Below are 21,376 nucleotides of genomic sequence, written 5' to 3'. Positions count from 1 at the left end.
TAGTCATGTCACTATAGCTAATACGGCCATACTGTGTGCGGTGTGGTTTACCAGCTGGGGCAGATAAGGAGGCCTTCCACAGAGTGCTCAAGGCTGCAGGGAGGATCATTGGAACAGTCTCCCAGAGATCTCCACAGTCTTCACCTCCCGCTGCCTACGCTGTGCAAATAACATCCTACAGGACCAGTTCCACCCAGCACACCATCTCTTCCAACGTCTGCCCTCTGGTAGGAGATACCGATCTATCCGGGCCAGAACCAGCAGACTGAACAACAGCCTTTACCCACAGTCTGTCAGGCTTCTGAATGAACAACCTGCCCCTCACCCGACCCCCCTCTGTATTATAAGTGTAATGTACCGGACTTGGACTTAGCATTGAACTTTGCATTGCTGAACTCTATTATTACATTGCACTTTGGGTATATTATTTATTTATTTGTTTATTGGTAGGCCAGTGGTGAAGCTCTGAACTGAATTTCATTGTTTCGTGTAAGCAATGACAATAAAGATCTATTTATTGTCTATCTTATCTATCTATTATGGTCATGTGTATATTTAATTTATATATTAATGTAATTTGGGTGTATGATCTCATACAATCTTTAATACCAATTTTAATTTAATAAAACTGAATTGTCCTGGGGCACAGAAAGAATATTGCAAATTCTTAAAATGGTTCTCTCGCATCAAATCAAACAAAACATTGAATGAATTGCAGTTCAGTATTGATGTCACTAGAACAATTTCCCACCGAATAAACCTCCAAGAACACCTCCAATACCATGCAGGGCATGTTAATGCCATCCCATGTTCTGCTGCCTCTGTCTCCTGACAGCCTCCTGTTGATCTTTCAGCCAACGTGCCTCCGCCCTTTCAGCTTTTTCCATTTGTTCCTTGATATCCTGAAAGAACACAAAGCAGGTACATTACACAAAACTATATAAAAACCACCAAATCCAAAGCGATTTACAATAACTGTAACTGTCCCAGAACGAGAGACAGTGTTTTCAGTTATAAATATAAGTAATATTAAATGTTATTTTGTGTGCAACATTTATGATCATACTTGGACAAAAAGGTTGATTTCATTATGAATAAATAGAATTCAAAACGACAATAAATATGTTAAAAGGTTATAGCGCAAGGTAAAAATGCACCCTATGCAAAAGGGGATCACATGATTAGAGTGTCACGTCACTCACGTGACGTCACCTATCAGTAAGGGTCAGAGGTTGAACTGAGTTCCTGGAAAGAAGTTGCATTGTTTTGGGAACGTCAGAGAGAGAGACGATATTAATTAATCTGCACATGGTTCAAAGGCGCACACGGTACATATTCTTTGTGATTTTGTTGTGTTGTGTTGTTGTGGATTGTTTAATGTTGCTGTAATGTATAACTGTGGGATTCGTTTGATCATTTGAATGCACATGTATGGACTCGAAACTGAACAAAATGTTATTGTTTCTTCATTATAGTTTTCACGGTGTCTTGGTCACTGGAGGAGTTGAAAGTCGCATGGAAAATAAAACCAATATCAGACATCTGTATGATGCGTGGACTTACTTGAACCTGTACAGCTACAATAACAAAGATGTGTGTTGCTGGGTGGGTTATACAGGGGAATCCTATATACTATAAATGCCCAAAACCTTTGTATAAATACAGTACATAAGTGTAACTGAGATTTCCTGTACTCACAGGGGGCTGTCAGTGGGCTGTATAAGAGGCTCCGTTTGAGGAGTTCTTATAGTTTAGAGGATCTGTGTCTTGCCTTAGGTGTTGGGGGGGGGGGGGGGGGAGGGAGTTGTGAATGGTTAGTAACTTGAGCCCAGTGTTTTAGCTAGGTACCTCCTTATAATTCCAAATACTTACTCATTATATAGGATACTTACTGTATGATATATTTATCTGTAGCATTATTATATTCTTGATCATCTCTTAATGATTCTGTGTGCCATACTTTAGGGTGACGTGACGTCGTGTACCGTCACGCCATCGACCGTTTCCGTGACAACAATAAGGATGGAACTCTATCCACAGGGATTGGAGGAATGGACGACCTTAAACGTCTTGTAAATGGTATCTCAGGAACGGTGGTAAGGTCAGTAGTAGCCAGGGCCCCCTAGGGCTAATTTGACAGCTTGAGAATTAGGGGTGTGGCGGTGTGACTACGTGCATGAAGGGCGTCATTTGCAAGTAATGGTTTGTATTGTGTAGATGTCAAATCTGCCTGCACAAATCGGTGAGAGCAAGGTGTGTACTTCGTATGATGTCAGATTCATGCTAATAAAATGTCGACTTTGGCAACATTTAAATATTGTTCTGGTCAAAGGAAACTGGAGGGGAGGAAAAGAACATATGTAATAAGACGAATAGAACGAAACAAAACCAGACGACGATAAAAAAAGAAGTGCACAGATAGCCTGAAAATAGTGAGCGCTTGATATCCCAGGAGCTCTTCTTTGAACGTGCCTGTTGAGAAATTCCAGTAGTGCCATGTGGAGCACAGCCTCCGTGCCTTCTTCATCAACAGTAGATGAGCCTCGTCTGTGGACATCCAAAGGCAATGAGGAAGTGACACTAAGAATTGAGTCTGGCGTGAACGATGACCCTCCAATAATGATCCACCAGATCTTGATCTCGGCAGTGGAGCGCTTCGGCAACTTCACCGCTCTGAGCTGGAAGGACGGTGAGCAGCAGAAGGTTCTCAACTACACAGAATACTACCTGGCCTGTCGTACAGCAGCCAAAAGCTTCCTAAAGCTAGGTCTTCAGCGGTACCATGGTGTGTGCATCCTGGGCTTCAACTCGCCCGAGTGGGTAATCTCTCATGTTGCTGCTATCTTGGCAGGAGGTTTTGCTGTGGGCATCTACACCACGAATTCTCCTGAGGCGTGCCAGTACGTAGTGGATAACTGCAAGGCCAATGTGATTGTTGTGGAGAACCACGAACAACTTCAGAAAATCCTCCAGTTCCAAGACCAGCTGCTCTGCTTGAAAGCCATCATCCAGTACAAAGGCACTCTCAAAGAGAAGAGACCAAATCTTTACACATGGGCGGAATTTATGGAGCTAGGACGCGATGAGCCAGATGCTCCACTAGATGACACTATTGCGAGCCAAAAGCCCAATCAGTGCTGTACACTCATCTACACTTCAGGGACCACAGGGCAACCCAAAGGAGTCATGCTAAGCCACGACAATCTGACATGGGCATCCTTCGCCCATTGCCGTCATGTACAGGCATGCTTGACAGATGCCACTGAGGCTCAGGAGCGTGTGATCAGTTACCTACCCCTCAGCCACATCGCCGCTCAGATGGTTGACATCTGGCTTCCGATGAGGGTTGGAGGGGTCACATACTTTGCACAACCCAATGCACTCCAGGGCTCCCTAGTCGACACTCTGAAGGAGGTGCATCCCACATTCTTCTTGGGTGTTCCCCGTGTCTGGGAGAAGATGGAGGAGAGGATTAAATCTACCGGTGCCCAGTCGTCCGCCGTTCGCAGGAAGGTAGCCACCTGGGCCAAGAATGTGGGGCTACACACCAACCTCAGCAAGATAGAAAATGGAGATGATAGTCATGCGCCGCTCACCTACCACATTGCCAAAATGTTGGTGTTCAACAAGGTGCGCAAGGCGCTGGGTCTGGACTGCTGCAACAAGTGCTACACGGCTGCTGCCCCCATCTCCAAAGACACCCAGGAGTTCTTCCTCAGCCTGGACATCCCTGTGCACGACATGTACGGTATGAGCGAGTGTGTTGGACCTCATACCATGTCCAGGGCCGACACGTTCAGACTCACCAGCAGTGGGAAGGTTTTGTTAGGGTGCAAGACGAAGATTCATGAACCAGATGAGGAGGGCATTGGCGAGATCTGTTTCTGGGGTAGACATGTCTTCATGGGCTACCTCAACATGCCTGAAATGACGAAGGAGGCCATTGATGAAGACGGATGGCTGCACTCTGGGGACCTGGGCCGACAAGATGAAGATGGTTACCTCTTCATTACCGGACGAATTAAAGAAATGATCATCACAGCAGGTGGAGAAAACATCCCTCCTGTTCCCATCGAGGACGCTGTGAAGAAGGCCACACCGTTCATCAGCCACGCCATGCTGATCGGGGACAACAGGAAGTTCTTGTCCATGCTGCTCACTATCAAGTGCCAGATGAACGGTGAGACGGAAACCCCAAAGGATGAGTTGACACCTGAAGCTGTGGAGATGTGCAGGAAGCTGGGCAGCAAATCCATGCGTGTCTCTGAGATCGCCAGCGGGCAAGACGATGCTGTCCATGCTGCCATCCAGGAGGGAATCAACCAGGTCAACAAGAATGCCACTTCCAACGCCCAGCGCATCCAGAAGTGGATCGTCCTGGACCATGACTTCTCCATCACCGGGGGAGAGCTTGGTCCTACCATGAAGCTGAAGAGATCAGTGGTGCAGAAGATGTACAAGAACCAGATTGAGAACTTCTACAAATAGGTTGGCCATCCCAGTACTCCCAAACAACCACCTGCCTCCCAAATAGAGCTGTGTGCAAGTACATGATTTAAGTAGGTGCCATTCCCCATGTTAGCTAAATGTCCAAAATGCCCCTTGGTAAAGCACAATTCAACTTGGATAGACATTTTACTTTTGTAACATCAGTGAAGAGTGTGGAAATCGGGAATTAAAAGCAGAGACAGATATATACCAGTGGAAATACATACAACATGCATTTGCATTCTAATCTCTATAATAACCCTTGTCATACCATCATGCACACTACTGTTTGTAGCTGGCAGCTTACATTTTATTTATATTCTTATGGCATGGCTCCACAGGTAGGAGAGGTCAGCTGTCAACAAAATGGGTCTGTATTTTTTCAGGGTTAATTAAACGCCAAAGAATTACCTCTATTTTTTTTGTCCATTCCCTTTTTTATTCTTCGGTTAATGTCATATTTTTTAGAATTATTAATTTTAATTGATTTTGGGCTGAAATTGTGCCTAAATAAATATGATCATAGATTTTCCCAACTATACATACACAGAACGTTAGCTACAGCTAGCTGTCATTACTAGTTTACCTCAGGTAGCCTACTACAACTATCCTGCCTCCGTAGACCCTCTTAAACTCTCTAGACTAAAACGTTTTCTCTGTATTTTGCTTTTCTACACAATCTATACCTACAAATGTCTGCCAAGAATTGCCAATCTCACAGTGCGTTGCGTTGCAATAGCTTATGTTCCTTATATATACTCTAAATTATGTTCCCCCCAGAATATAGAAGCTGGGGTTCAAGGTCCTCATTCACAAAGGAGAAATACACCGCAGTGTAACGTATGCGTAAACAGATACTAAATATCATCGTATTTCTCTGTCCGATCACGCTGCGATTTGCTCCCGTCGTATTCAGGGAAGCTGGTGTAATCACTTCATTTGTGCGGATCGCAGAGTGTAGCCTTTCCGCATTTTTCCCAAGCGATTCGCCTGGTGTCGCCTGGTTAGAACGCCCATCCCACACCATATAAGGCAACAGGAAATATCGAAATACGTCATCATAGCCTGCACCGGGCTTTAAATTATATACAACAGCCGCGATGAGCTTGTAGAGCAGTTAATTTTGACAGGCGGGTCTCTGCATGGACAGATCTTCAAGCAAACAGCGCAAGTTTTGTATATAATTATAAACGAAACTTGCCAACTTGGCACGCATTGCTTCACTCCTTGTTAAATGTCAGAACGTTAATAAGTTAACTGATGTTACAGTTACTTTCACATAATGAGAAAGAAGTTAATTTGTATTGTTCACCACACAACCAAATGCTATATTAAAACTCGGCAATGATAAAAGGCCCTATTGATTAGTCTACTGCGGTGATTGATTCCCTGCCCTGCACTGTCGGATTTGGAAAGCAAATATATCCAGGACATGCATGGACACAGGACATATTTTCTTTCTTTTTTTTCTTGTGGGATTTGGACTTAAGGCTATATTTCATCCGACCCAACTGCGTTGTATGTTTCCTCAGCTGCAGGTAAGAGTTGGCTATTCTGTGTGGCGTCCGCATGTGATCAATATACATATTATAAATTAATACCACGACGCAAATGGAGGCAGATAGGTGCTTGCAGCAAATGCATTTAGGCCTACGTGAAACTTTAATTGGCTGAGTCTCTGTCAACATGCTGATCAGCGAGTTACAGTGGTAATACAAATCATCATCAACAGCCTTTCTTGTCTGTCTGTCCGTCATGTTTGTGAACAAGCGCGAGTGGAGGTGAGCTGGCTTAAAACTATGATATGACTGGCCGACTTTCAAACACGCTGATGCCATTCATTCAAATAGGCTAATGTGGTCTTCTATTTTTTTTATATAGGGCTAATCCCCCCTCACACACACACACACACGCACCGACAGTCAGACTGACTCAAAGGAGCTCCATAACGAAACAATTTAAATAGGCCTATACTGCAGACATTACTACACTAAACAACGTTGGATTCGTACAGTGCAGAATGCAGATAAGTGTATGTTCTTATTATAATTGTGAGTTTGTTTTTTAACATGCAGCGCGAGTCTGCGAGACTGCGAGAGCCGATCTACAAGCTCACAGCGCGTTGCACTGCGAGTAGAAAGCTGTCAAGTGAGCAGCGCAATCGCGCATGCTAGAAATATCCTAATAAATAAATAAAAAAGGTGTCGGGCTTGCAGGGGCAGTTTCTGTATGGCACTCTAGGCTAACCTGCCTCTAGAATGCATGCATTTAGGCATACAAGTGATACTTGGCTTTTATATAGGCTATATTTTTTTTATGTGCGACCAATGTTGGGGACACATGCCTACATATTTTATCTGAGATTTGGGGACTTTTAATTGATTCAGCATGAAGACTAAAGCCTTCTTAATAAATCTACGCAAGCCGTACACGACCATGAGAGGTGGCGCAGCTTTCAGCGGAATTTCCGACCAACCCACGTCACCGTCAAGTTCACGTTCAAGTTCATGAATTCCCACGTAATGTGGGAATCCACGTAAATGCCTGTCCGCTCACGCTCCGCTCACGTAACGTCACTTTATGAGCGTAAACGCCGTTGTGAATGAGGACCCAAGTGTTTATATTCAAACTCAGAGATTATCCTTAGATCTTTATTGCATGTGTCAAATTGGACAAGCACCACTGAGATTGAAGATCCATTTTCCTCTCTCCATCTCTCTCTCCCTCTGTTACAAAACATGTTTACATATGCATTAATAGATTTTACCTTTAAAATGATAGAAATGTCCCTTTTAATACCATCCAGGAAATGGATTGAACTCTTAAAAGATCCTTTTTAAACCATAGTAGCAAGACCCAACAATGGAAAGAGACCCACAAATTAGTAATTGGAAGACGCAAGAAAGAGGAAACTTAATTTAAAGAAGAGGGGAGTTTATATAAAAATTATCTTTCAATTGGAACAGATATTACAAAGATCCAGGCTTTACAGTAGCATTAAGTCCATAATTCAAAGTCCGTCCTAGGTCCTGGATAAGGTTGCTACCCGTGAATACACAGTTTATAGTCAAAATTACGCAATGTTGTTTATCTATCGTGATTGGAGGAGTGTTGTCCACACGTTGGCGGTCAGCTGGCGGGGACCCACGTTGAGGCGAACATTGGCCACCTCGGATTGGCCCAACAAAGAGATGAGGGTAGCTCATATCACTCTGTTGTGCATTCCAACGGCTTGATAAAGAAGCTGCAGTAAGCACTTTATTCCAAAACACTGTCTGACAGACTGACAATATCACGGCCTAACTGGAGAGAAGATGCTGTATAGACCAGTGTGGCGAGAGTAAGATACCATGAATGATTCTGGAGCCATGTAATATTTGTTAGGCACAACAAAGTCACAAACCGTGGACAAACATACTGTAGTCACAAACATAGGGCACAAAACAACAAGCAGCTAGGGGCTAGGTCAGAGTTAAAATGATAGGGACAATGTGATATGACACCTTAAATGGGGAACAGGATGGAGTCTAAACGGACAAACATGATATGGTGGTATGACCAACTTGATATGGTGTGTAAACACATCAATTTATCCATCACTTGCCCTCTATAATAACATTACAAAATAATAACACCTTAAATATGTTATTTCTCTCGTAAAAAGGATAATCTTTCACTCAATAGGAACTGCTCGATCCTGTCGCAAGTTGATGATGTCATATGTCCATGTGTGGTCCAGCCCTATGGAATGTGCATACTAGTAAAAAGTTAAAACTATTTAAAATATTGCTTTGATGCTCATATTAACCTTAGGAAGTATTAAGTTGTTTTTGAGTGGTGCAACCACTCCAAGGAACAGCAATGTCCATCTTCACCTATGTGACTATGAGTACCATCTTCACCTACCGGTATGTGACTATGAGTACCAGTAGGGGCAAAAGTGGCGCTGTTGTGCCAGAAACAGAGAGAGATAGTGTTGCACCGTTGTCTGCTAATTACAGAGAGAGGAGAGACAGAGAGAGAGAGAGAGGCAGGGGGAGAGGGGAGTTGCACCACTCAGTTCACACAGGTGTGGTTTTTATTAGCATATTTATTCCATACATTCCATAGGGGCTAGAGTCTAGCTAGACCATATGAGCATATGACATCATTAACTTGCGACAGGAGCAGTTCAAAAAAGTGAAAGATTCTCTATTTATGAAAGAAATAAAATATTTATTTATTTATTTTAGTTTTTATTCTTACACATGGGGTCAGACCTGTCTTGCTTCACATCTGTCTGTCACTTGCAGGTTACAGTCTGCCTGTTTTATAATCTTGCTCGTTATATAGGCCTAGTGTGTTGTTGCGCGCAGAGTGCACACTCCCTCTCTCCATATTAACCTTTTCAGTACCTCTGTACTTTTGTCAAACTGTTATCAATCAAAATCATGGCCCAAATAACATGCATTTAGGAAAGATCAAAGTAAGGTTTAACACAATGCAATATGAGGGCTGACACCAACTCAGGACTCGCCCTTCACACCATCCTTATTTTGTGATAAGATATGACCTTCATGATACTGTTAAAGGGGAATACCACTCATTTTCAACATTTTACTATGTTATTAATATACCTTTGAGCTGTTGTGTGGAAATAATAAAAAGTCCCCCCATTCTGTGTTTCCTAGAACTGGAGGTCTGAAAAAAGATTTTTTTCAGACCTCCAGTTCATCAAGATGTGATTCACCATGTTCCCAAAAAACATGCATTTAAGAAAGATCAAAGTAAGGTTTAACACAATGCAATTTGAGGGCTGACACCAACTCAGGACTCGCCCTTCTATCCTTATTTTGTGATAAGATATGACCTTCATAATACTGTTAATCACGGTTAAAGGGGAATACCATACATTTTCAACATTTTACTATGTAATTAATATACCTTTGAACTGTTGAGTGGAAATAATTTAAAAAAATCCCCCCATTCTGTGTTTCCTAGAACTGGAGGAGATGTGATTCACCATGTTAATGATTTTTTTCAGACCTCCAGTTCTAGGAAACACAGAATGGGGGGGACTTTTTATTATTATTTTTAAGTATACAGCTCAAAGGTATATTAATCACATAGTAAAATGTTGAAAATGAGTGGTATTCCCCTTTAATGACTGAGTCCCTGTTGGAGTCCCTGTTAATAACCGAGTCTTTTAAACAACTTAAAATCATTTTGATGTTTTTGACCTATTTGACCTATACCGGTATTTCTTTTTTTTTAAACCATAAAAATGACATGCTGAATAAGTGCAGCATTTGTGTTTACATTTGACAATCTTACAATAACTGCACGAAATCTCTCTCTATCTGTCTGTAATTCACATACAGTATGATTTTTTTATTTATTGTTTGGACATGGATGCATATCATTTCTTGGTGTTGAGAGTAATATGCTTACGTAATCATTCATACTGTTAGTGGAGTTATGTGAAGCCCAAAATCTTCAATTATACTTTTTATTTTATTCTGTTGTTTTGTTTTGTATGTTGAATGTTTGGACAACACGAAGAGTAGCCTTCACTGCTGTAAAGACTAATGGGGATCCGTAATAATTTAACAATAAACATATATCGAGAACCCCCCCGACTTCAAACCTGTCGCCGACAACCTGAGGGAATGCAGTGCCTGTTTTCGGTCAAAATCAGCATGTTACGTATTGTTTTGTGTTCTGACCACTGCTATATAAGGGATGACTTTGGAGACTTTCACATTCCGCTCACAATAGCAATAATAGGTGTGATAAGCACGATTGGAAAGAGTGAATATAATGCAGTAAGAGAACAGAGATCTGAAAGCAGAAAATAGCCAAATAGTACCAAGAAGTGGAAGCTCTCATTTAAATGTGTGACGGTATGACCCCAGTGGCCCTACCATCCTTACCTACGCGGAAGGTCCAGAACACAACTTACATGTCAATACCTATTGCAAAGAAACCTCGCCTTTGGACATCCAAGGTCAATGAGGAAGTGACATTGAGAATGGCGGGGTCTGGCATGGCTGCTGAACCCCCACTAACTGTCCACCAGATGCTCACCTCAGCTGTGGAGCGATTTGGCAACGTCACCGCTCTGGGCTGGAAGGACGGTGAGCAGCAGAAGGTTCTCAACTACAGAGACTACTACTGTGACTGTCGGACGGCAGCCAAGAGCTTCCTCAAGCTTGGCCTGGAGCGTTATCATGGTGTAGGCATCCTGGGCTTCAACTCCCCCGAGTGGGTCATTTCAGACATTGCTGCCATCTTGGCAGGCGGGTTCTCTGTAGGCATCTACACCACCAATTCTCCTGAAGCATGCCAGTATGTAGCAGATAACTGCAAGGCCAATGTGATTGTTGTGGAGAACCACAAACAGCTTCAGAAGATCCTCCAGGTGCAAGACCAGCTTCCCCACTTGAAAGCCATTATACAGTATAAAGATACTCTAGAAGAGGAGAGACCAAATCTTTACACGTGGGCGGAATTTATGGAGCTGGGCCGAGACGAGCCAGATGCTCCACTTAATGACATCATAGCCAGCCAGAAGCCCAATCAGTGCTGCACGCTCATCTACACTTCAGGGACCACAGGGAAACCCAAAGGAGTCATGTTAAGCCATGACAATCTGACATGGTCAGCTTTGACCCAGAAATACCACGTGCATCTGCCAGACGCCACAGAGGCCCAGCAGATAGTGGTCAGTTACCTACCCCTCAGCCACATCGCCGCTCAGATGATTGACATCTGGGTTCCCATGAAGGTTGGAGGGGCCACCTACTTTGCACAGCCGGACGCCCTCCAGGGCTCCCTGGTTATCACTCTAAAGGAGGTGCGTCCAACATTCTTTATGGGCGTACCACGTGTGTGGGAGAAGATGCAGGAAAATCTGAAGGCCGCCGGTGCCCAGTCGTCCGTCGTTCGCAGGAAGGTGGCCACCTGGGCCAAGGACGTGGGGCTGTACACCAACCTCAACAAGACGGACCAAAACGGAGCAGTTGGTCATGAATCTCTCAGCTACCGCATTGCCAAGATGCTGGTTTTCAAGAAGGTGCGCAAGGCACTCGGCCTGGACCACTGCTTCAGGTGCTACACAGGCGCTGCCCCCATCACCAGAGACACCCAGCAGTTCTTCCTCAGCCTGGACATACCCCTGTACGACGTGTACGGTATGAGCGAGGTTACGGGACCTCACTCCATCTCCAAGCCTGACGCATTCAGACTCACCAGCTGTGGGAAGGTGATACCCGGGTGCAAGACAAAGATTCACAACCCGGATGAGGAGGGCATCGGTGAAATCTGCTCCTGGGGTCGACACATCTTCATGGGCTACCTAAACATGCCTGAAATGACAAAGGAGACCATTGATGCAGATGGCTGGCTGCACTCCGGTGACCTTGGCAAACATGATGAGGATGGATACCTTTTCATAACCGGACGCATCAAAGATCTGATCATTACAGCAGGTGGAGAGAACATACCTCCTGTTCCCATCGAGGACGCTGTGAAGAAGGCCATACCACTCATCAGTAATGCCATGTTGATCGGAGACTACAGAAGGTTCCTCTCCATGTTGCTCACCATCAAGTGCCAGGTAGAGGGTGAAACGGGAACCCCAGAGGATGAGTTGACACCCGAGGCCATAGAGCTGTGCAAACAGCTGGGCAGTGAATCCACACGTGTGTCTGAGATTTCTGCTGGCAGAGACTGCGCTGTCCATGCTGCCATCCAGGAGGGCATCAACAAGGTCAACGAGAATGCCACCTCCAACGCCCATCGCATCCAGAAGTGGATCGTCCTGGACCATGACTTCTCCATCAACGGGGGAGAGCTTGGTCCTACCATGAAGCTGAAGAGATCGGTGGTCATGAAGATGTACAAGGATCAGATTGAGAACTTTTACAAATAGGTAGCCACCCCCTGTAACTCCTACCAATCCACTTGCTTCCCAAGTACATCTGCATGCTAGGGATTTAACAATATCGCAATATCTATTTATATCGCAATATCTATTTATATTACCGTGAGCCTCTCAATATCATTGGGCCTGTGACGGCATCCAACAATTTTGTCGTTAATAGGATATCGCAATAACAAAAATGTCCTGAGTGAATACCATAAGTATTCAGGCTTTGAACAGCAGCGAAGTAATGAGAGTGAAACAGCCTACCTCTAGCGTCTCTCTCGCTGCACTTGGTTATTTAGCTATTATTTTGCGTTAGTTTAGGCCTATTATACTGTATTCTTAATACTCTACACTAACTCTACACATTGTACAGCAGCAGTGATTCTCATCATTTCAAGGACCCTGGTTTAATCTGCATTAGGCCACAGACCCCCATTTGTGTGTTTTTTTTATGTTGTTTCTGTATCCGGAACCACAATCTATAATGTAAAATCCACAGTGTTAATTTAACTCAAATGGAACAAATGGACTTGTCCATTTGGTCCAATCACTGAGCTACATATTACCATATTGGACTATGGTCCAATAAAAACGGAATAAATGCATTGAACAAATCAACAATTGATTGCGCCATAATTTTCTTTAATTAAACGGGGGATACTTTTTGGAGCCAGGGATGATATAGATTAAAAGTAACACAATCACAAAGTCAGCCTACTATCACCAAACAAGAAATCACTCAAGTCATTATATATCAGCTTGTCTTGCATATTGTACCTTAATGGGGCTTAGTCACGTTGCTGTCTCTAGTCATGGTGCGGTGGGGTAGAGGCTGTCCCATTGGCCGTGGGGCTTACTGTCCCATTGGCCATGTAGGGCTAGTCTCCCATTGGCTTAGAGGCCAGCCAATCAAGGAAATCTCGCCACTAGACTATTACGTGACTAAACTAGAAAGTCTGATCATTGATCTGATAAAAAGCTGATAAAAAATATAGGACGGTTTTCTTGTCTCAACAGGATCAAGAAAAATGCATGTCTTCAGTAGACTTGACTACTGTAACAGTGTCTACAGGTCTCCCTAAACGTCAATCAGATGAATGCAGTTGATTAAGAACGCTGCTGTTCAAATCCTTACTAATACCAAGAAAGTGGAGTATATCACTCCAGTTCCTACATCTTTACACTGGCTGGCTCCCTGTGGGATATAGGCTACTGCTGGAGGCGATGATACAAGTTAAAGTTTATGTTTAATGTTCAGGTTATTTATCCTGCAGTGGTCGGCATATTCAACCTTAGGAGTGTCTGGACTCTGGACATGGATAAACTGAATGTTATACTATCGCAACAGGACAAATTAGCAAAGTCAGCTAGTTGTTGCTAGCTAGCAGTGTTGCTACAGGATCAAATGGTGAACTGATTGAACATGAACAAATGACAGTTATGACGATTGTGATTATATCCATACAGTCAACCATTTCCATCATAAGGAACATAAATGACTTCATCAGACTGGATTCATTCACAGTTAGAATGGTAAGGAAAGCATACAAGCTACAACACGTGTCTTTTAGCTTTCGTACACATCTAGATGCCAAGGGGTCCAAAGGATTCTGCGGGGGTCCCCCCAAGGGGATCTATAGCTGCTGACTGCACATAGCTTAGCTCAGACAACAACATCAACTTCTCATGCTTGTGTGGGTGCCACTGCCAACGATTCCATGTCGGGTCATAAATGCTTAAGGTCAGCGACCACCGTGACCTGCCTCACTATAATTATATTTATTTATTTGATTTTATATTGTGTTCATACATTGCTGAAGGGATGTATTTTATTATGCTTGACGGCTCGTTGGATCCGGGATGGTGAAGCGCTTCCAATGGTGCGGGCTCGAGTCTGTCCGAGTCATAATTTGACATGTTTTAGTATGTAAATTAGTTCTTGCTTTTCTCTTCTGCACTGAAACTGTCTTTTTTTTTCTTTTTTACTTATTTTGTTGTATGGATCCATAATGTCATTGTATAATAGTGTTATTGCGTGTTATTGAAATGTACGATAAAACTGCCTTGCCTTAATTGCCTTGCCGCAACTGACTGGCCCGTGGCCACATGAAATCCGAGATCAACAAATGCTGTTATTAGACTCTGTCTTGTTATAAGTCTCTTGCAGGTTATTGTAGATATTCACTCTGCTTTGTTAGTAAATCAAAGTGTACAGTAGGCTCGTTAAAGTCAAGAGACCATGCATTGCCATCGTACCATGTCATCGTACCATGTCATCGTCCCCGTCCCCGATCATTTCCACTAGTGTCATACTGTCTAAAAAGTCAATTTCCTTCTCGTGCTTTAGTGGTGTGGTCTGACTCCTCATTGTCCTCCACGAGAATGCAGTGTGTTATTATTGTATAAATCCGTAAAACTGAATAAGTCACAAGATATAATTGACCACATGACGTCTTATGTTGTCATTTAGTGCCCTAAAAAAACATGAATGTCGATAGTCTTGGCTGGCAAACAATTTACGTCATAAGTTCTCTTAACACTTTTTTCTTTATAGTAGCCTGTCGATCATCTCGTATAGTATTGTATGTCTTTATATGTCTTGATGAATTTAATACACTAGACCTGTGCACCGGCCTACTTGGGAACAATGCAAGTTGAGAACAATGATTATCGGGAATGCATAGTATAGCATACCCCCACCCTAGTATGCAATACCCGTTATATCCGTTGTCATAGCACCCGTTTTGCTTGCCTTTATCCCTTTTATGCCCATATATGGAGCTCTCTGTCTTTCCTTGTCCCTTTTATGCGCATAGGCCTATATGGAGATCCCTGACGTTATCAGTATATTATATGTCCATATATGAGCCTGGCCATATATGGGCATATGGGGGGTATCTGCGGTTGTGGAAAGTCCGTGTACCACTGGGTAAACCCTGTGGACTCGCAAGGCCGGATATAGGCATGGGCTAGGGGGGCAATGCCTAGCAGTAAATGAACTTCCACTTCGTGGCAGTGAGGAAAGCTCAAATGATGGACAGGATTTCTCTGCAGGACTATTCTTAAAAATGGTTGACTACACACTGGCAAAGGACCCCACATTTTATGAAATAAGCAAACACATCCCACCAAATGCAAAATACACCTCTCACAACATACAAAACGAAATCATTGACACACTGGCTAAAATGGTATTAAATAAAATCAAAGATAATTATGACAAAGCAGATTATGCTGGGTTTTGCATTAAAAGTGATGGAACTATAGGGACAGATGCAATGTGGAGAATCTATCAGTCGTGGTTAGATTTGTCTGTAAAGGCATTCCAGAGGAACACCTGATTGGTCTGCTTGACCTCAGTCAGTTAAATGCTGAATTTATTACCACCCAAATTATTGAGCATCTTTCTGACTCAGGCTATAGTGCAGCTGACATTATCAGTCAGTGCTATGATGGAGCTTCTGTCATGAGTGGGATCAGGGGTGGGGTTCAGGCCTTATTGCAAAAAAAGGTAGGGAAGGATATTCCTTATATCCACTGCTATAACTGCACTTAGCAGTGGTCCATGCAATGCAAGCAGAGCCATGTGAAAAAACCTTTTTTGAACCCAGTGTACTCTCTGCTGCCCCATCTGGCGGAGTCAGGTTAGGATTTGACACCCCAAAAGAAAATTCGGTGCCGCGCTATGAGCTTGTAGATCTGCTATTTTTCAACAGCTAAAGTATAACATAATGCTAGAAACACCAAAAGGGGTTCCCGCCCTGAACGAGATAAAATAGACAAAACAACCAACCGTCTTTGTCCTGTGGCTTAAACCTCAAATTATCAGGGCTTCTTCCCTCACAGATCTGAGTTTACGCTCGGTCACTCTGAAACGATCAGTCTACCGCCTGTTTCTTGGTCGAGAGCTTCACATTGTCACTGTCGGGAGAAACATATCTTAGTTACAAGCTCTAATTGTTGTTTTGAGAATTGATTTTTAAAGTTATTTTACTTGTTTATAAAGCTTTAAATGGTCTCTCGCTCCCACCTATCTCCAGGACTGCTTGCCCAGGTATGTCCCAAACCGCCTCCTTAGGTCACAATTTTTTCAACATTTTTTCAACATCATTTTGTGTTTTTTTATTTTGCTGAATGTTTTCTATGCTGTCTGTCTGTATATATATATATATATATATATATATATATATATATATAGTGTTTATCTATTTTAGTGTCAGTCAGTGTTACCAGATTGTGTGAGAGAAACAAGCGAACAGGTCTATGTAAACATATATATATTAAAAGAATAAATACAAATCATTTAACACAATTTTGCTATGGGGGTCCCTGCCTGGCAGAACATATTTTCAGATGGGGTCCACGGACATGAACATGTTTAAACATTGATTTAAATAAACTACACTTTAGAAACAAAACCCCCCAAAACCGCAACCACCAATACAAGCAACTTTACTGGAAAAACAAGCCCAAAGTCGCTTATAATAAGCCGACTGGAATGGCTTAGGGTCGACGACAGAGTACAGCATCTTGCAATGGGTCTGGTCCACAAGATTCGATACACCACCAAGATACCCATGTACCTGTCTAGATACTTCCTTAATGTTAACAAATCCACACCCACAACACCAGAGGGAGTGCAACGAACCATGTACAACCCAGATTCGGCACAAACAAGGGACTAAATTATTTTCGCTCCCTATGCCACCAAAATGTGGAACGCCCTACCAACAGTCATTAAGACATGCGAATCCCTTGACTCCTTCAAAACCGCTCTCAAAGGGCACCTACGGATGGCTGCAATTCGAAACTGGCCCCCGTAAAATCTGAATCCCCCTTTGTCTATATAGAGCGTCGCAGTCCCGCCCCCTACCATGGACCAGGAAATGAATCCCAATGCATTTTTCCCATAGACATTTGCAAAAGTATTTATTTAAAGACGGTTACGCCACGGACAAAGCCAACTCGAGTCGTGACAACTCATGACAACACAAACAATATTTTGGACCAAACAAATAATTACAAAGAAGAAAAACAACAAAAAAAGTGTTGTAACCTGCCGTTTTTTTCTTCTTTCTAATTATTTTTTCTGCCCCGAAAATTGTGTTTGTTGTCATGATTTGTCACGACTCGAGTTGGCTTTGTCCGCGGCGTAAACGTCTTTAAATAAATACTTTCTGAAATGTCTATGAGGAAAATGAACGGAGAATCATTTCTAGGTCCATGGTAAGGGGCGGGACTGCGACGCTCTATAGAAGTGTCTATTTGTACGTCTCTAAATGTTTTGATGAATTGAACATGGTGGACCCTCTTGTAAACAAGTGTAATGCTTAATTGGGTCGTCCACTCACAGTTAACAGCCTTTGTATTGAGTTTGTGCTTGAAATGTACTGTAATTCTGCAAACTGTTAATAAATATTTCAATCAATCAATCAAAGACATGGCAACACTGAGCAGCAGTATTGTAGGACTGCTACGCCCATAATGCTTAGCAGTTATCACACATGCGCACGCGCACGCACACACACCTTACGTCAGAGACACTCTGATGTAATGTGATTTCAAGGAGGCGGGGCCACCAGGCTAGCGCGGGAAAGTAGCTACACCGGAATATGCAGAAAACAACAACACAGGACACCGCAGGGATGTGAGGAGGAGAAACAAACAAACGTTACATTAAAGGTATTTTCTTTAGCAGAACATGTCAAAATATAGCTTTGGCCTTTGTTAGTTGGGCGACACGAATTAAGTTGAAGAAGAAGAGTTGGAGATGAAGAGTTCCTACTAATGGATGGCCTGTTGGTCGAATTATGCTGTTCTCTAGCAGGTAAGTCCTTCGTCACTTATTTCCCGTCAGTTGTTAAGTGTAGTTGTTTATTTGGTTTTGTTTATAAAGTGTAGTTGTTTATTTGGTCTTGTTTATAAAGTGTAGTTGTTTATTTGGTCTTATTTATAAAGTGTAGTTGTTTATTTGGTCTTGTTTATAAAGTGTAGTTGTTTATTTGGTCTTGTTTATAAAGTGTTTTTTATTTGGTCTTGTTTTTAAAGTGTGGTTGTTTATTGTCTCCACCAGGCCGAAGGCATGGGGAGAGAGTATGTTTTGCATTCTGTCCGTCCGTCCGTGTGTCCGTCTGTCTGTCTGTCTGTCTGATACTCCACCAAGATACCCATGTACCTGTGTAGATACTTCCTTAATGTTAACGAAGTCCACACCCACAACACCAGAGGGAGTGCAACGAATCATGTTCAACCCAGATTCGGCACAAACAAGGGACTAAATTATTTTCGCTCCTATGCCACCAAAATGTGGAACGCCCTACCAACAGTCATTAAGACATGCGAATCCCTTGACTCCTTCAAAACCGCTCTCAAAGGGCACCTACGGATGGCTGCAATTCGAAACTGGCCCTCGTAAAATCTGAATCCCCCCCCACCGCCCCCCCCCTTTTTTTCCCTCACTGTATATGTTTCTTTTCCCTTTTTACCTCCATTATGATGAATTCCTGTACTGTTCTTTGTCTATATAGAAGTGTCTATTTGTACGTCTCTAAATGTTTGGATGATTTGAACATGGTGGACCCTGTTGTAAACAAGTGTAATGCTTAATTGGGTCGTCCACTCACAGTTAACAGCCTTTGTATTGAGTTTGTGCTTGAAATGTACTGTAATTCTGCAAACTGTTAATAAAATTTTCAATCAATCAATCAAGTCCGTCCGTCCGTCTGTGAACAGCTAATCTCTGGCACCGTTGGCTTGATCGCAGCCATACTCCGCGCACACACTCCCTGAATGCCAGAGCTGAACCTCTGCCCCAAAGTTTTCACATTGGCCTGTTATAGCGCCACCAGGAGGCCGCTTTGTGCAAAACAAATGTTTTGACAGTACACCTACAGATTTTGTCCAAACATCACGCAAATTGGTACACAGTCTCTCTAGAGCCATTGAAATGAAATGAAATGATTACTATATTTACCCAGGGTATCTGGGCTAAGCTCAAGAACTTGTTTCCAGCCAGGCCCTGCTCATAGAACATTTCATCGTAGTGGTTCAATGCCTTGTTCAAGGGCACTTCAGCGGTGGTAATTTTAACTTGTCGGACCGCTGATTCGAACTGGCGACCTTCCGGTATCAAGACCGCTCCGCAATCCGTTCGGCCACCGCTGCCATTCAACAAAACATGTCTTTCAGATTTTTCAGACTCCATGATTGGCTAAGATTGGCTTCCAAAGTTCGCAGGAGTGCTCTGTTTCAAACAAAATGCTGCAAATCATGAACACATCGTGTGATTTCCGTGAAATTTTGCATGCACAATACCACTAGGCAGTGGAAGAAATGCCACTTGAATATTTTCAACTCAGCCTCATGGTGGCGCTATAACTGGCCGATTTGTGTTTTTACCTATAACTGCACCGATCTGTGTAAAACCTTGTATGCACACTCCCTAGAGGCCAAGGAAAAACCATTGCCTGGAATTTTTCACATCTGCTCTTTATAGCGCCACCAGGAGGCCGACATATGTAAAACACATTTTCTAATATTACTCCTTCAGATTTTATCCAAATTTCACGCAAATTGGTACACATGCTCTCCATAGTCATGTGATCATGTGGTTTGTTTGATTTCTCATAGCCCGTTTTGTACCCGTTTTGTACAAATCGCCACAACTCCTCAACGCAGCGAAACTGTGCATGCCTATTCCCACTAGGCTGAGAAAGAAATGCGCCACACACACACACACACACACACACACACACACACACACACACACACACACACACACATAAAACCCCAAACAAACATGTTTATATTACTCCTAAACATTTTGCCAAACATCACACACACTCCTATCCTCCTGGTGGACACCTGTGCCCAGAAGGGCACTTTTTGTCTCCACCAGGCCGAAGGCATGGGGAGAGAGTATGTTTTGCACTCCGTCCGTCCGCCTGTGTGTCCGTCCGTCCGTCTGTGAACAGCTAATCTCTGGCACCGTTGGCTTGATCGCAGCCATAAACCTCTGCCCCAAAGTTTTCACATTGGCCTGTTATAGCGCCACCAGGAGGCCGCTTTGTGCAAAACAAATGTTTTGACAGTACACCTACAGATTTTGTCCAAACATCACGCAAAGTCTCTCTAGAGCCATTCAACGAAACATGTCTTTCAGATTTTTCAGACTCCATCCTGATTGGCTAAGATTGGCTTCCAAAGTTCGCAGGAGTGCTCTGTTTCAAACAAAATGCTGCAAATCATGAACACATCGTGTGATTTCCGTGAAATTTTGCACGCACAATACCACTAGGCAGAGGAAGAAATGCCACTTGAATATTTTCAACTCAGCCTCATGGTGGCGCTATAACTGGCCGATTTGTGTTTTTACATATAACTGCACCGATCTGTGTAAAACCTTGTATGCACACTCCCTAGAGGCCAAGGAAAAACCTTTTGCCTGGAATTTTTCACATCTGCTCTTTATAGCGCCACCAGGAGGCCGACATATATGTAAAACACATTTTCTAATATTACTCCTTCAGATTTTATCCAAATTTCACGCAAATTGGTACACATGCTCTCCATAGTCATGTGATCATGTGGTTTGTTTGATTTCTCATAGCCCGTTTTGTACAAATCGCCACAACTCCTCAACGCAGCGTCCGATTGCGGTGAAACTGTGCATGCCTATTCCCACTAGGCTGAGGAAGAAATGCCACTTGACAGTGTTCAAATCAGCCTCATGGTGGCGCTACAACAGGCCAAGTCGCGTCACACACACACACACACACACAACATCCTCCTGGTGGAGACCTGTGCCCAGAAGGGCACTTTTTCTAGTCTATATCTATTTTCTTTTGCATCGCAAAAAATGACACATTTTCCTTCTCTTCTCGGAGGTCCCTGCATGGCGGCACAGAACATTTTCAGATGTATACTGCAGTTACTTGGCAGTTTTATATTTTTTATGCTAAACATACATTAACATAACAA

At 43.1% G+C, this 21,376-nt stretch overlaps 2 protein-coding genes across 2 annotated transcripts; both read left to right on the top strand.

The window, feature by feature from the left end:
• Positions 1-2,496: 2,496 nt before the first annotated feature.
• Positions 2,497-4,488, top strand: LOC306925091 (long-chain-fatty-acid--CoA ligase ACSBG2-like; the record flags this gene model as incomplete). Its single annotated transcript, XM_079503772.1, has 1 exon — positions 2,497-4,488. One exon carries the CDS (start codon positions 2,497-2,499, stop codon positions 4,486-4,488), a length of 1,992 nt encoding a protein of 663 aa, XP_079359898.1.
• A 5,941-nt stretch (positions 4,489-10,429) lies between these two features.
• LOC306925090 (long-chain-fatty-acid--CoA ligase ACSBG2-like) lies at positions 10,430-12,400 on the top strand (the record flags this gene model as incomplete). Its single annotated transcript, XM_079503771.1, has 1 exon — positions 10,430-12,400. The coding sequence occupies one exon, from the start codon at positions 10,430-10,432 to the stop codon at positions 12,398-12,400; it is 1,971 nt and encodes a 656-aa protein (XP_079359897.1).
• Positions 12,401-21,376: the final 8,976 nt, after the last annotated feature.

Source organism: Electrona antarctica, assembly GCF_951216825.1.
Source record: "Electrona antarctica genome assembly, chromosome: 6".
NCBI lineage: Eukaryota > Metazoa > Chordata > Actinopteri > Myctophiformes > Myctophidae > Electrona > Electrona antarctica.
Note: the sequence above shows the minus strand (reverse complement) of the source record. Positions and strands in the feature narration are given on the sequence as shown.